The 16,539-nt window shown below is 50.4% G+C and overlaps 2 protein-coding genes across 2 annotated transcripts in view; one reads left to right on the forward strand and one right to left on the reverse strand.

Annotated features, from left to right (window-relative positions):
* Positions 1 to 954: 954 nt before the first annotated feature.
* FAM43B (family with sequence similarity 43 member B) lies at positions 955 to 3,514 on the reverse strand. Its single transcript, XM_059053525.2, has one exon. It carries the CDS (start codon positions 3,032 to 3,034, stop codon positions 2,048 to 2,050), a length of 987 nt encoding a protein of 328 aa, XP_058909508.1. The 5' UTR covers positions 3,035 to 3,514; the 3' UTR covers positions 955 to 2,047.
* MUL1 (mitochondrial E3 ubiquitin protein ligase 1) overlaps positions 2,493 to 16,539 on the forward strand; it is a 43,037-nt gene continuing 28,990 nt past the window's right edge. The window contains exon 1 of the mRNA XM_059053491.2: positions 2,493 to 2,611. The gene's annotated coding sequence lies outside the window, so the exon portion shown is untranslated. The remainder of the gene's footprint in view (positions 2,612 to 16,539) is intronic.

Here is a 16,539-nt window from a genome sequence, read left to right on the forward strand (position 1 = left end):
CATTTCTGCTGCAAGCATCTGATTAAAGAAGGTGTGCTTGTGACCTTGTTTCTGGGTGAGGTTGTCTCTAACACCAGAGGCTGTCTTGCAGCCCATCCTCCTCTCCTGGGGCTGACATCTTCCCACTTCCTTCTCTCCTTCTGTATATGGGGAGAAACACCAACAAATCCCCTGGCAATGCGTAAGAGGGAAGCAATGAACATGCAGGGCATCCCTGTCACCCCCCAAACATGTGAAGTCAAGCCCAGCTTTCCCCTGCAAAGTCCCCCCGTGACCCTGCCTGGGTTCCTCCAGGGTGAAGCGGCAAGTGGTACCCTCTGTTCCAGCAGCTCCAGGAAACAGAACAGTCCTGATTGCTGGTGATTGCAGAGGCCACTCGTCTGGGCTCTGGACAACTCTGGGATCAGTGCCCAGCTCAGCACAGAAGTAAAGAAGATATCCAAGCTCAGGATTCCTGCTGTTATAATGGTCTGGACAGATCTCTCCAGCTCCTCTGAAAGCAAATTGGGTTGCCCACCCCTCTCCCTCACATCCTTGAGGAGACCCAGCAAATACCACCTACTTTGCCATACATACACATGAATCTTCTCGAAGATACATGGCTGATGAGAAGGGCCCAGCCCAGTGCCCCCTCCCTGCCAAATGTCCCAGAGACACTTGTGTTTGGTGCCCAGGCAGAGAGAAATTCCGGGACGCCGAGACAGACAGCTGACACCCCTTCCAGGCTTGGCACAGGTGACGTGCAGGCGAGACACCTGCTACTGTCTCCTTTCCCGACATGAAGGGAACAGCCTCCTGGCAGTAGCCCCTTCGTGCCCCCCTATCCTGAGAGTTGGCTCCAGCTGCTAAAGGGGATACTTCCTGGGGTCTTCTCCTGCCCCTTAAGGTTCTGATGATAATCTTTTCACCCCCAGCAGGCCTGGCATCAAACACAACACAGGAGTGGTGACAGGCTGAAAAAGCAGGAACACTTTATTTACAGTGATCATTTGGTGACACATAGATCTTTGGGCTTTTAGTGGCCTTGCTGAGAGACACACGGGCAGGGGCCTGCCTCTCTGCTGGGTTACCGCATCCTCCTGCCTCACCCTGCTATGCGAATCCAGTCAGGACCCTCGTGCTCTGACGAGCCTCAACTTGGGGGCATCCCTCCTGTGTCCATTTTCTGGGCAGTCAGCGTTCTCAAGCACTGCCAGAGGTCCTCCTTACCTCCTCTGGAGGCCACGTCTTGGTGCTGGTTGTGGGGCACCTAGCAGGGAACCACACACATCGGTATGCAGAAAGATAGGGGGGTGGGTGAGGAGTCCTGTGGGGGATGGCAGGTGCCAGGGCACAGGCTTGGACAGCTATCTGGTGCAGAGAGCTGTTACCTGGCCTAGCCTGTGGTTGGGGTTGGTAGGAACACCCCAGTCTTCTGCAGAGCCAGAGCAGTGAAGTCCCAGAAGTCCTCCAAGGGGTAGAGAGGCCAGGCATAGAGAAGTCTTCCTTGTGTGTATGGCAGCCGACTCAGTTGCCACTTTGGGCCTGGCCTCAATTCTCCAGGGCTACTTACTCTTCCCCCTACAAGAAGGCCTCCCCAGGGTTGGTCTCATCCCAGGGAGGAAGGCTAGCCTGGTCAAGGGCAGGACCACTGCCTCCACCTGGCCAAGATCCAAGGCCACCCTCCTGGATTTCTGGAAACGTCTCCCCCCCTTCTCTTGAGAGGATGTTTGGGGAGGGAGGGCGTGGTCTATGGGTAAAGAGACTCGGTGTGAAGCGTAGGGGGCAAATCCACAATGGAGGGCTCCGGGAGGCTCAGGTGGGGGGAGCGGTGAGCACTGAATCCTGCTCCTTACCCATCTGGTTCCCCAATACAAGGGCATGTCAGGCGTCACCGTGAGCCAGGATGAGGCTCGAGCGGATAACAGAGACCACGAGAGAGGCAAGGGCACCACGAGGGAGGCAAAGGCCGGGGGACCAGGGGGAGCCGGAGCGGGCAGGGCCGGGGTTAGAGGCCGTTAAGTCAGGCCGGCCGGGTCTGGGGCCGCAAGTCCTGTCCCTTCGGCTCTCAGCGCGCCTGGCCCGCCCGCTCCCGGTGGCCGGCCTTCCAGCGGCGAGGCTGCGAGGGCGGCGGAGGCGCCGGGGCGCCCCGCAGGCTGCACGTCCTCAGCTCCCGGGCCAGGCTGAGCACCTCCAGCCGCTCGCTCTGGGGGGCTCCTTCCTCGCGCTCCTCCGCCTCCTCGTCCTGGTCCTCGTCCTCCTCCTGGATGCTGCTGAGGCGCGGCGCCCCGCGGCCGCGCTCGGCGGCCGGCGGCCGGTAGGCGCACTTGGCGTTGAGCAGCCGGCGCAGCGGGGCGCGGGGCACCGAGGCGGCGGCGTCCCCGGCGAGGAGGTGTTGCTGGCGCACGTGGCGCGCGTCGCTCTGGCGCTGCAGGCGCTTGAAGTCGCTGAAAGCCGCCAGCGCGGTCTGGCGGAGCAGGCGGGCCAGGGCGCGCGCCTTGTGCGCCCGCGCCAGCAGCACGGCGTGGCAGCGCAGCACCACGGCCTTGTGGCGCGCCTGGTGGCGGTAGACCCAGGCGAAGACGCGCGGGTGGCGCCCGTCCGCCGTGCAGTAGGTGATGCGCGGCAGCAGGTAGGCGTGCGCCGGTCTGCGGCCCCCAGAGCCCCCAGAGCCGCTTCGCTCGCACGGCTGCATGCGGATGCCGTGCGGCCCTAGCGTCAGCTTCATCTTGGTGCCCCCGCCCGGCCCGCAGCGCGCCCAGATCTTGCCCACGGCGTCGTCGGTGCAGCCGTCGCCCTTGGCGTGCAGGGTGACGGCGTTGCCCAGGTACCACACGGTGTAGGTCGGGTCCTCCTTGTTGAGCTCCACTTTCTGGCGCCGGCTGCGGAACACGCGGCCCAGGCGCTCCAGCGGCCAGTCGGGCAGCAGGTCCGGGCAGGAGCGCAGGAAGCTGGAGAGAAGCGACGTGTAGGCGAGTCCCGGGCTCAGGCTCTTCGCCTTGCACTTGGCCTCGTCCTCCACCAGCACGAATTTGTTACGTCTCCAGGGCAGCATCGCGACGGCGGCCAGAGGGGCTGAGGACGCCGCGAGCTCACGGGCGTCCTGCCCGGCGGCCGGGGGAAGGGAGGGCGCGCAGAAGCCCGCGGCCCCGGGCTTTCGAGAAGCTGGGCGGCGCCGGAGACAGTCGGTGCCCAGAGATGCCCAGTGCCAGGCAGGGCTAGCTAGCTTCGCAGATGCCCGGTGCCCAGCCGGGCTGGCAGCCGAGATGCCCGGGCGGCGGCTGAGCGTCCGGGAACAGCGTCCCCCGGGAGTCGCTCCAGCCGTCCGGGAAGTAAGGAGGGGGCAGGGACCGGGCGGGGAGGAGACGCCCCCCAGGCTCGAATAGGGGGGATCCCACGGTCCCCGCCGCCCAAATTGCGGCGGCAGGGAGGTCGCCGGAGCCGGGGCTGGCGGTTGGCTGCTCGGAGGGGTAGACCGAGAGAGCGCGACTGCGATGGGGACTCCTTCAGGCGTCGCGGCTCCACCTCCCCGGGCTGCCTACATCACCGGGCGGGACCGCTAGCTCTCTTGTCCCCTCCTCTCTCTCCTCCCCCGCGCAGGCTAGCAGTGCAGTTCGCCCGAGACCCAGCACAGGCGCGGTGGATCGGGTTTAATCATTATCGTCGGAGGGGAAGGGGTGGAGGTAGGAATCTCCTGAAATCCACCGGAGGGCTTTGCCAACGCAAATTTCTCAGGTCTCGCTGGTGGTCTCTAAGCTCCTCCGGGAGCGTTCGGTATCCCCCTCTTCTTTCTAGGACTCCCATATTGCCCCTCACATCCCTTCCCGCATCTCTGAGCGTGAGTTCGGGCGGGTTCCTGATGGGCCGGCCTGGCTCACTTAGCCTCTTGTCTGCGCAGCAGAAAGCCAGCTGAGGCGGCCGAGCAGTGCAATGGAAAAGTACTGTCGCTTGGTGAAGCTTTCTCCCAGGTTCTTCCAAGGTCGTGGGCTGGGAGACCAGTCACAGCTCCAGCGGCCGGTAGTGGCCCTGGCCTGGACTAAAGCCGGGAGGGTACTCTCTGAGGGTGGGGAACCTTCCAGAGATTGGTCCTGGGTCTGTGGGAATTGCAGATGAAAAGCTTCTTTGGCCAAAGGGCAGCCTCTGGACTCTCCCGGGATTAAACAGATACCATTCCTGTTTGTGATCACCTCTCCTCCTCCGGGCTGCTACCTCCGGGGGTTTGCATTCATTATCTCATTATCACAGGACTACCCAGGCTCTCAGTTAAGCGACTTGCCCAAGGTCACAAGGCTGACAGGAGGTGGAACTAGGGCTCCACTCAGGCCCGGGTGACCCATGACTGGGCCCTCACTCTTCTGTGAGTCCACCGTATGCTGCATATGGATGGGGCATTTTCCACCCTCCCCCGAGACCTTCCGGTGGGACCTCTTACTAGGGAGGGGTCCTAGTGTACTGGCAAAGAGACATTTGTCCCTGGGTATGGGGACACATCTGCCCCTTTCGGGATATTTCAAGCTCCCTAGAATCTCGGGACTGCTCTGATGGGGGCCCAGGAGTCTCCTACAGAGCCAACACCCAAGCCCTTTCGGTGGCTTCAGACCAGGTCATTCGGGGAGTCTTCCAGGTCAGGAATGAGCCCAGAGGCTTGGGCTAGGCCAGGCCAAGCCAGGTGACCTCCCAGAGTGGGGACAGTGGGAAGATGATATGTCCCACAGCCTGGCCACTTTCGTCCCAGGCCAGCCGGTTGCGCTTAGAATCCCTGGTGGGGTGGGGGTGGGGGATAAAAGCAACCCTCCCCCTCACAAGGCTGCCTCACTGAATGCTCCTAAAATGACGTGCAAATAAAGAATAGGAAATGACTTGGAACTGCAGAATCTTAGCTTCAGTGGGGGCCTCAGAGATTACCTGGCCCACTGCAGCCTCATTTTATTATTTTTAAGGTGGAAATGTCTTTATGGCTTGTTGCTGATTATAAAAGTAATACATGCTTGTGGTAAAAAAAAAAATCACTCCGGAAGGACATGGAGGTCTCCTACTGTCCCCACGCCATAGCCATGGCCTTATTTCTCCACAAGAGGACAGGCTCTGAGAGGCATAAGGATCCACCCACTGGACCTCACTGCCTCGGGGTCCTCTTCCCCACAAGCATCGGGAGGCTGGTGGGAGCAGCCAGCAGCAAAGTTTCCACTTGCAAGGCTGAGATATCTCCAAGCTTTGGGGAAGGCGTAGCCTCCTGGGGTTGCTAGAGTTAATGTATCATGACACGGGAAGCCCAGTTAAATTTGAATTTCAGCTAAATGACCGTTTCTTTAGTATAAGTGTGTCCCAAGCGTTGCCTGCATTCAACCCGGTAACTAAGCCTCCTGCCTCGCAGAGAACAGGAAGGGGCGGGGCGCTGCACTTGGGAGGCTAGGGTAGGCTCGCTCACCCAGTCCTGCTTCTGTTCTGTTCCCACTGCTTTTGGGATATCCTGGCGGGGGTGGGCGTGGGGAGGGTTACCCGGGACTGCGCTGAGATCACAGTGTGCAAGGGTCTGTTTTGTTTGTTTGTTTGTTTGTTTTTAATTTTTATTTTTGGCCACGCGGTATATGGGATCTTAGTTCCCTGACTAAGGGGAACCTGTGCCCCTGCAGTGGAAGTGCAGAGTCTTAACCACCGGACCACCAGGGAAGTCCTGCAAGGGTGTGTTTATGTTAAGTCCTCTGAACCACAAAGCAGCATTTGACATCGTTAGCCATTTTGTTACCTTGCGGACAACTCACCTTGGCCTCCTTTGCAGGGATTTCCTCCCTCTGGCACCGCCTCTGGGACCATTCCTCCCTTCAGGGGCTCCTCCTTACACCCTCGGGCCTGGTGTCCTGCCTTCGGCTCCTCTTCCTCTAAACTTGTTCCTTGGAAGGGTTCAGCTGCCCTAGAGCTCCCACTGTACTTTCTATTCAGAAGACTGGAGAGGCCCCACCTGGTCCCATTCATCCAGGCAGAGTTCAAGGCTGTCCCCTCCCTTAAGTCTTCCTTCCCTTCTCTCCCGTCCATGGTAGGAGCTCCCAGCTTTGTACCAGGGCCGTATCATCACTGCTTCATAGACTGGCATGTAGCTGGATTTTTTTTTTCTTTTTTCAATTTAATTTTTAGCTGTAGCATATTTATACTGGTATTAGTTGAAAAAGTCATATAACTGCCTTATAGGAGACGTATAATTAAAAAATCAGTCCCCTACCCCATCCTTTCCCCAGTCTCAAGTCTCACTTCCAAAGACAACCCCTCTTTCATGCATTTTAGATGGCACTTCTGTCATATGCCTCCTTATTTTTAAATAACACACCTAATTCAGATTTTCCACTTTTTGAAACTTTATCTATTGCCTCTCTTCTATGGAAGGTGAAGATTTAGTGCCCTTTCATGTACCCGCATCCCACACATTATTTTCCCTTCCTTCCTCTCAGTTTAGTTATATCATTTTGTTGCTGTGGCATCAGTATTCAGTGTTTAAGTATTATGACTGTGTAACTATTGTTCATAGCTGAGCCGTGAAGTGTGTTATGATTTCATTTTTCCTTACTGGACAACATTTTTGCTTTTCTAGAGGTATTTAATCACCTTATTAATAAACAAAAACAAAACAAAACAAACTTCCTTGTGTACGCATCACTAATTCATCCCCCAACTGTCCAGAGGTACGGTAAAATGTCTCTCTACCTGGTTGAACACACCAGGTGGTCCTTCAGGTCTCTGTGTTTCTTAGAGACACCCCTTCTGAGGCATCCTCCCTGGGCTCCTACCTGGACTGCTTACCCTACAGACCTGTAGAGCCATTGTCCTGGGACCTTGTTTTACTACCACCCTGGAAACTTCCTTTGATTCTTTCCTGTGTTGGATCCTGTTATCTGGTTCCCTTGCTTTCTGCCTTCCCCCCCAACCCCCGCTCCCAAACAGGGTTTATTTCCTTGTTTTGGTAGAGCATGTATTCCAGTAGCTTTGATTGCTAGTTCTGCTGGGTGTAGAGTTCTAGACTGGAAATAAATTTCCCTCAGGATTTTGAGGAGTTGATCCATGGTTGCTGTTGAAAAGTCAAGCGACATCCCGATACCTGATCCTGTGCGTGTGTGACTTGATTTTTCTCTATGAAAGTTTTTAGGATCTCTCAGAGGTCTAAAGTTTCAAATGACGTGCATTTACTATGGGCACTTCTTGGTGAACCTTTCAATCTGGAAATCAATCTCTTAATCTGAAAATCAATTTTGGAGACATTTCTTTGTGCTGATTCCCTCCATTTCATTCCTGTTTTTGTTTTTCTATTTTAGTTGGATGTTGGGCCTCTTGGATTGATCCTCTAATTTTTCAAAATGTTCTTTCCAATTTTCCATTTAAAAAAATGTTTGTTCTATTTTCTAGGACGTTACCTCAACTTTATCTTCCAACTTTTCTACTTGGATTTTTTTTTAATGTCTCTTCTCATAATTTTTCACTTCTAAGAGCAATTTCTTGTTCTTTTTTATAGCATCCTATTCTTGTTCATGGACATATTATCTCCTGTTCCTCTCAAAATATTAATTATACTTGCTTTAAATTTTTTTAAAATTTTAATTGTGGTGAAATACACATAACACTTATGATTTTAACCATTCTTAAGAGTACAGTTCAGTATTGTTAAGTATATTCACATTGTTGGGCAACCGATCTTTAGAACTTTTCATCTTGCAAAATCAAAACTTTGTACTAACAAAACAACTCTCCATTTCTCCCCCAGTCCCCACCACCCCACCCCCAGCCCCTGGCAACCATCATTCAACCCTCTGTCTCTATGAATCTGACTACTCTAGGTACCTTATATAAGTGGAACCACACAGTATTTGTCTTTTTGTGACTGGCTTATTTCATTTAGCATAATGTCTTCAATGTTCATCCGTGTTGTAGCATGTGTCAGTATTTCCATCATTTTTAAGGCTGAACAATAATCCACTATATGTATATAACATATTTTGTTTAGCGATTCATCCACTGATGGACACTTGGGTTGCTTCCACCTTTTGGCTATTGTGAGTAATGTTGCCATGGACATGGGTGTATAAATATTTCTTGGAGACCCTGCTTTCAATTCTTTGGGTGTATAACCAGAAGTGGAATTGCTGGATCATGTGGTAATTCTATTTAAAAAAAAATTTATTTATTTATTTATTTATTTTGGGGTGGGTCTGCGTTGGGTCTTTGTTGCTGTGCGTGGGCTTTCCCCAGCTGTGGCGAGCTGGGGCTATTCTTCGTGGCGGTGCAGGGGCCTCTCATTGCAATGGATTCTCTTGTTGCAGAGCATGGGCTCTAGGCATGCGGACTTCAGTAGTTGTGGCACGTGGGCTTAGTAGTTGTGGCTTGTGGGCCCTAGAGCACAGGCTCAGTAATTGTGGCACACGGGCTTAGCTGCTCTGCGGCATGTGGGATCTTCCCAGACCAGGGCTCGAACCCGTGTTCCCTGCATTGGCAGGCAGATTCTTAACCACTGTGCCACCAGGGAAGTCCCTCTCATTGTGGTTTTGATTTGCATTTCCCTAATTAGTGATGTTGAGTATTTCTTCATGTGCTTGTTGGCTATTTGTATATTTTCTTTAGAGAGATGGCTATTCAAATTTATTTTGTTGTTGTTGTATCGTAGGAGGTCTTTATAGATTCTCGATATTAACCCCTTATCAGATATATGATTTGCAAATATTTTGTCCTGTTCCTTAGGTTGCTTTTTAATTCTCTTGATCATGCTCTTTGATGCACAGAAATTTTAAATTCTGATGTAGTCCACTTTGTCTCTTTTTACTTTTGTTGCCCGTGCTTTGGTGTCATATCCAGAAATCACTGCCAAATCCAATGTCATGCAGCTTTCCCCCATGTCTTTTTCTAAGAGTTTATAGTTTTAGGTCTTATTTTTAAGTCTTTGATCCATTTTTGAGTTAGTTTTGGTATATGATGTAAGGCAAGGGCCCAACATCATTCTTTTGCACATTGATATCTAGTTTTCCTAACATCATTTGTTGAAACGACTGTTCTTTCCCCATTGATTGGTTTTGGCACCCTTGTTGAAAATCATATGACCATATATGCAAGCATTTGTTTCCATCTCTAGTCTAGTCCATTGGTCTATATGTCTGTCTTTATGCCAGTACCACACTGTTTTGATTACTATAGCTTTGTAATAAGTTTTGAAATCAGGAAGTGTGAGACCTCCAACTTTATTCTTTTTCAGGGTCCTCTGAGATTCCATATGAATTTTAGGATTGATTTTTCTTTTTCTGAAAAAATGTACCATTGGGATTTTGGTAGGGTTTGCATTAAATCTGTAAATTACTTTGGGTAGCATTGGCATCTTAACAATATGAAGACTTCCAATCCATGAACAGGAATGTCTTGCCACTTATTTGTGTTGTCTTTAATTTTTTTCAGGAACATTTTGTAGTTTTCAGTGTTCAAGTCTTTCCCCTCCTTGGCAGAGTTTATTCCTAAGTATTTTATTCTTTTTGATGCTATTGTAAATGGAATTTTTTTCTTATTTTCCTTTTCAGAAATTGTTCATGGCTAGTGAATAAAATGCAACTGAGTTTTGTAGTTTTGTGTGTTGATTTTGTATCTGGTCATTTTGCTGAATTTATTATTCTAAGTTTTTTGTGGAATCTTTAGGGTTTTCTTTTCTTTCTTTCTTTTTTTTTTTTTGTGCTAGGCGGGCCTCTCACTGCTGTGGCCTCTCCCGTTGCAGAGCACAGGCTCCGGACGCGCAGGCTCAGCGGCCATGGCTCACAGGCCCAGCTGCTCTGCGGCATGTGGGATCTTTCCGGACCGGGGCACGAACCCGTGTCCCCTGCAATGGCAGGCGGATTCTCAACCACTGTGCCATCAGGGAAGCCCCTAGGGTTTTCTAATGATAGTTGTTTTGTTGTTGTTGTTTTTATTTCTTTGTTTGTTTGTTTTTTTTTTTTTTTTTGCATTGGGTCTTCGTTGCTGCGCATGGGCTTTAGTTGTGGTGGGCGGGGGCTACCCTTCACTGCGGTGCGTGGGCTTCTCACTGCGGTGGCCTCTCTTGTTGCAGAGCACAGGCTCTTGGCATGCGGGCTCAGTAGTTGTGGCTCGCAGGCTTCAGAGCACAGGCTCAGCAGCTGTGGCATGTGGGCCCATTTGCTCCGCAGCACGTGGGATCTTCCAGGACCAGGGCTTGAACCCAGGTCCCCTGCATTGGCAGGTGGACTCTCAACCACTGCGCCACCAGGGAAGTCCATGATAGTTGTTTTTAAAAGTTTTTTTTTTTCAGTTTCATGCATTGCTCTTCTCCCTGAGTTCTTTCTCCCTGTTTAAAAAAAAAAAATTAAAAGATGTACATCTCTGACTGTCATGCTTACAGCTTTCCTCTAATGTCTGGTAATCAGTATCATCTAGCCCTATCTGAGAGGCACAAACACCGACTGGAAACTCTATGTTTGGGAGGTACAGGGGGATGAACAGGACTTGTCATATATGGGCCTCCTTATCTGATGACATGCTCAGCCAGGTTACAAAGAAACCCTGGCAAAGACTCTCTCCTTGGCCAAACTTGGCTCAGGCTCCTCTGAATCCTTTTCTCAACTAGGCTCCCTCCTTGTCCATACTGCATCACCCAGTTTTAGCAAGAATCTTGTTAAGTCAGTTTAGACAGAATCCCCCATCCTGGATACCTGATCACATTCCTCACCCTCCCATCATCCCCTCTGTTGATAGCTGATCACCCGGGTCTGCCTTCAGCAAAGATCCTGTCAAGTGGGTTTAGCCAGAATCCCTTCTTAGCTCTGACTTTTCCTCTTAGTAATTTGCCCTCCACTGACCCTCCTCCCTTCTTCTTGGCTCTAAATGCCCCCTTGTTCTTGTTGTATTTGGAATTGACCCCAGTTCTATCCTGAGGTTTCTCTATTGCAATCGTTCCTGAGTAAAATCTGTTTTTAACCACTTTTCTTCACCCCTCCCCGCCAAATCTGTTTTTACCACTTTAACCACCATCCAGCTCTGTTTTTTTTTTTTTTGTTGTAGTTTTGTTTTTTTTAACAGCCCTCCAATGTTGAAGTCTGTAGGTCTTTTCATTTGGGCTGGCCAGGGTCCCCAGGGAGAACTCCTAGAGCCGCCTGGCTATGGGGGAGGGGATGTATAAACCCAGCTGCCAGCATTCTGTGGGCAGAGTAGAGACGGGGCCTCCTGGAGGTCTCACTGATCAGTAGGTGGGCTGCCACTTCATCCGTGTTCAGGATGGTGCCTCCCTGCCCTCGGCCACGCCTGGGGTCCTCAGTCCAGAGGCGCCTTGGGTCCGTCTCCCCAGAGAGGAAAGCTCCAGTCTTCTGGTGCAGGGGTTGGGTGGGAATCTCCACGCTGTCCAGAGACGGGAAGGTATCTAGGGCTCTCACTGCAGACTCTCACCGATCCTCGGTTTTTACATCTGACCTGCTGTTACCAGAGATGTCTGGTGCGTGGGATTCCCGGGTTTCTGGGGCTCCTTAGCGTGACACGACTTGATTCTTTCTGGGTTTCCGTCCTTTGCGCTCCACTGAGCTTGCTACCCCTTGTCAACGTGCCTTCCATCCTCCAACATGTTGTTAATGCCTCTCAGAGGCTGTCATCGCCTCCTTCTTTTTCTTTGTCAGTTTATGCCACTTTTGTTCCTTTATTGTCATTTCAGTGAGGCTTGGGGAAGGAATGGGGACTTTATCTCAATGCTCCATGTCTAACGAAAATCTCTCCTCAGTACTTTTCTGATGGTTTATTATTGTGCTCAAGATTCGTGTGTCACATTCACTTGGTCTCATTATCATTTGTCCCTGGCAATGTAAACATACCTCGGTGCATACCAATCGATGAATTAATTCATATTTATTTATGCATTTATTCAGCAGCTTTGTTCTGACAAATGCGGACGTTGGACTAATCGCCACAGTGCCTTCTGGTTTGGACATCCTACCATCATAGGAATCCTTTTATTAAGTGGGTGCTGAGTTCAAAACTGGACACCGTGGGGGCACCGAGAGATAGGTGGAGATGTGTAAGACATTCCTGTCGGAGCCAGCCTCCAAGGCGGCTCCCGGTGAGCCTCACCTCCTGGGATTCATGCCTGTGTGGGGCCCCCTCCACCCTGAATAGGGCTGACCTGAGTAATGAAAAAGAGATTTTGGATATGACACTGAGTGATTTCTTTTTCTTCTTTTTTAGTTTTTTTAAAAATATTTATTTCTTTCTTTGGCTGTGCCGGGTCTTAGTTGTGGCAGGCGGGATCTTTTTAGCTGCAGTGTGCAGGCTCCAGCTCCCCAACCAGGGATGGAACCCGGTGGGCCCCCAGTATTGGGAGTGTGGAGTCTTAGCCACTGGACCACCAGGGAAGTCCCCAGCGCCAGGTGATTTCTGAGGCTAGAACTTGAGTGACATTGTGGCTATTGCCTTGTTCTCTCCTGGATCACTCTTGCTGGAAGGTACCAGCTGCCATGTTATGAGGACACTCAAGCAGCCCTGCGGAGAAGTCCTCATGGCAAGGAACTAAGGCCTCCTGCCAGTTCACCACCCATGTGAGGCAGCCACCTTGGAAGTGGACCCTCCGCCCCAGTCAAGCCTTCAGATGGCTGTAGCCCCAGCTGACATCTAGGCTGCAACCTCATGAGAGACCCTGAGCCAGAAACCATGTAGCTCCCAAATTCCTGACCCACAGAAACTGTGAGATAATAAAGTTATTCTTGTCTTAAGTCACTAAGCTTAGGATTTGTTTTTTAGCAAAAGATAACGAACATAATCCCCAGTCTGTCACACAGGCCCCCAAAGCTCTGATTGCATCTCCCTCTCCCTGCTGCCCAGCTTCCCTCTAAGATCCTCTTGCCTACGTCTCTGTACCTCAGCCACGCTTTACCAGCCTCCTCCCAGCGCCTCTAACCTCTGAGTACCATCTTGCCCCAGGTCCTTTCCACATGCTGTTCCTTCTGGTCCTCATCCTTCTTTCTCATCTCCTCTTCCAGCCTATTCATCTTTCAAGCCATTGCTTAAAAGTCACTGCTCTTAGGGAAGTAGTTCCCTGAACTGTCCTGACTTCCTTGGTTGTGTCCCTCAAAGCACCCTTTAAAGCATTTATCAGAATTGTTATCAATTCATTATTTGTTTTTTTGTTGTTGTTTTTTGGCTGCATTGGGTCTTTGTTGCTGAGCGCGGGCTTTCTCTAGTTGTGGTGAGCAGCAGCTACTCTTTGTTGCGGTGCACAGGCTTCTCATTGCAGTGGCTTCTCTTGTTGTGGAGCACGGGCTCTAGGTGTGTGGGCTTCAGTAACTGCAGCACGCGGGCTCAGTAGTTGTGGCTTGTGGGCCCTAGAGTGCACAGGCTTCAGTAATTGTGGCGCATGGGCTCTGGGGCACGTGGGCTTCAGTAGTCGTGGCTCACAGGCTCTAGAGTGCAGGCTCAGTAGTTGTGGCGCACAGCCTTAGTTGCTCCGCGGCATGTGGGATCTTCCCAGACCAGGGCTCAAACCCGTGTCCCCTGCATTGGCAGGCAGATTCTTAAGCACTGCGCCACCAGAAGTCCCTCAATTCATTATCTGAGTAATCATCTATTTAATGACTGCCTTCCTTTACTCCTAAGCCTCCAGGTACTCTGAGGGCAGGGAATGCATCTGTCTTTCCCACTGCTAACTCCACACTGCCCTGGATGGCATTGGGAACACAGTAGGTACTCAAAAGATAGTTGCTGAATAGCTGAGTGAGTTTGACTCAGTTTTCATTCTCTCCACTATGAGAAAAACAGCTTAGAGCAAATCCCTAATTGATGGCAGGTCAGTACATTCTTCTTCTCTTTTTTTTTTTTTTTTTTTTTTTTTTTGCGGTACGCGGGCCTCTCTCTGTTGTGGCCTCCCATTGCGGAGCACAGGCTCCGGACGCGCAGTCTCAGCAGCCATGGCTCACCGGCCCAGCCGCTCTGCGGCATGTGGGATCCTCCCGGACCGGGGCACGACCCCATGTCCCCTGCATCCGCAGGCGGATTCTCAACCACTGCGCCACCAGGGAAGCCCCAGTACATTATTCTTAAAGGACAGCACATACACTTTTTGTGTGTGTGTGTGTGTGGTACGCGGGTCTCTCACTGTTGTGGCCTCTCCCATTGCGGAGCACAGGCTCTGGACGCGCAGGCTCAGCGGCCATGGCTCACGGGCCCAGCCTATTTCATTTAGAGAGATTTTGGCAAGGTTTTCAATGCTCTTAAAGTACAATTATCTTAATATCCAGGTGGTTGTAAATGATTATATAAGTGATGAATATAAATGAACTATGATTTACCAGGTGGATATATTTCAGTTATAAGGATGTATGTGTGTGTGTGTGTGTGTGTGTGTGTGTGTGTGTGTGTGTGTGTGTGTATTTATGCCTTTTGGTGCTAAATTGGCAAACATTTGTGTGTGCATATTTCTTTTTAAAGAAGCGTTTGCTCTAGAATGCTCATGAACATCCAAAATTCTGCTGCAGATTTGTTTGAAGCTGTAATTGTTTGACTTTGCTCAAAGCTGTATTCATTTCTAATAATAACAAACCAATATTTACTTATGTGTCCAGAATTATTCAAAACCTTTTCCTTTATCAGAGCCAATCCTCATGATTACTTTTGCAAGATAGGAACTATTATAATTCCCATTTTACAGATGAGGGAACAGAGGCTCAGAGAGGTAAAATAATTTCCCTAAGGCCACACAGCTAGTAACTGACAGAGCAGTAACTAAAATCCGTTTGGCATGTTCTTAACCTTTGGAAGGATCATGCATGTGTATTTGTGACTAAGAAATAAAGAAAAAGAAGAAGGTGACCAAAATTACTATTTGTTCTGAAGGATTTTAAGCATAAAGGAGCCTTCAGAATAGCATAAGTCTGTAATCAGATGCCCCAGTACCGAGTGGTATGAATGTAGGAGGTGAGCAAAGGTGATGGATGAAATGTTACCTTCAGCGCGCCTGTATTCATGAGATAAGCTCGTGCATCCATCAAATTATAGTCCAGTGCAAAGCAAAATCATGTTTGCATAACAAACAGAACAGCCTAAATAAAGGCTGGTATTTGGATACAGCTGGATCTCAGGAATACAGGCAAGAGGAGACTCCTGCAGCCCCCCAGGCCCTGAGCAAGATGGGAGCAAAGACAGGGTCAGAAGAGGGGATTTAGAGGTTGGCTTCATTTTGTACTGATGCTGATCTCACTGTGAATCCCTCTACTTGACCCCCTCTTCTAACCACATATAGTCACACTTTTTTAATTTTAAAATTAAAAAAAACTGAAGTACAGTTGATTTACAATGTTGTGTTAGTTTCAGGTGTTTCATATATATATATTTCAGATTCTTTTTCATTAGAGGTTGTTACAAGATACTGAATATAGTTTCCTGTGCTATACAGTAGGCCCTTGTTGTTTATCTATGTTATATCTTCATTCACTCAATCAGCCATTCAACAAACGATTTCTGACCACTTGATATGTAGGCACAGGGTACAGAGGAGAGCAAGGAATACGTGGGCCCTCTCCTCTGGAGCTTACAGTCCTGCTTGGGAGAGGGCTGTGTGTCACAGGAATATACAGTATGAACTCTTATGCAAATAGTTATGTAATTATGTGGCGAGAAGGATGGAGCACTCTGAAAGGGGCTCCTAACTTAGTCAAGGGGGTCAGAGGCCACTTACCTGAGGAAGTCATTTCTTTAGAAACAGAGGAGTTGTTGGGGGAGGGACTATTAAGTAATAAAGAATTAGTGTCTTCAGTATCTATGGGTAATAAATCACCCCAAAACATAGTGGCTTACAACAGTAATAATCATTTCATTCCCTCTCCCAGTTTCTGTGGCTCAGGAATCGGGGAGCAGCTCAGCAGGGCAGTTGTTGGGGTCTCTCATGAGGTTTCAGTCAGATGTTGGCTGGGCCTGCGGTCATCCGAAGGGTCGACCGGGGCTGGAGGGTCCACTCAGACACGGCTCACCAATGTGCCTGGCGAGATGCTGTTGGCCATTGGCTGAGGCCTCAGTTTCTCTTCATAGCTCTGCTTGCATGCCCTCATGGCCTGGTGGCTGATTTCCCCCAGAGTGAATGAGCCAGGAGGCCAAAATGGAAGCTGCAGAGTGTTTCTCTGCCGTAGTCTCTTGGTCACACAGGGCCAGCCCTGATCCAGTGGGGCAGGGGACAACATCAGGGTGAGTGCTGGGAAATTGGATCATTGGGAGGCATTTTGGAGGTGGGTTAAGAAGGACACATCAATTGGGTTAAAGGATGGCGCTCCCATGCGATGTTTTCCTGCAGCCCCCTCCAGGAAGGGTGGCTTCTGTCCCACACCTCTAACCACTGGACCAGCAGTGGGACAGATGTCCTTGTTGCTCCCAAATCAAAACCCCCTTTTCCTCCCTAAAATCTCCCAGGTCACTAGACCATGCCATCCAATACTCCTCTTTGCTACAGTCATCTACCAGCCCGAGTGGCCTTCTGTCCTAACATCTGAGCTCCTGGCTCAGCGTTCTCTGCTCTGCTGCTTCTGCTTAATTCTTGGTGACTGCAGCGGGAGAGGCCACAACAGT

Source organism: Kogia breviceps, chromosome 1 (genome assembly GCF_026419965.1).
Source record: "Kogia breviceps isolate mKogBre1 chromosome 1, mKogBre1 haplotype 1, whole genome shotgun sequence".
In the NCBI taxonomy this organism is placed as follows: Eukaryota; Metazoa; Chordata; class Mammalia; order Artiodactyla; family Physeteridae; genus Kogia; species Kogia breviceps.

Excerpts from the sequence above, each read along its gene's own strand:
- FAM43B (XM_059053525.2), bottom strand. The coding sequence starts at position 3,034 with ATGCTGCCCTGGAGACGTAACAAATTCGTGCTGGTGGAGGACGAGGCC.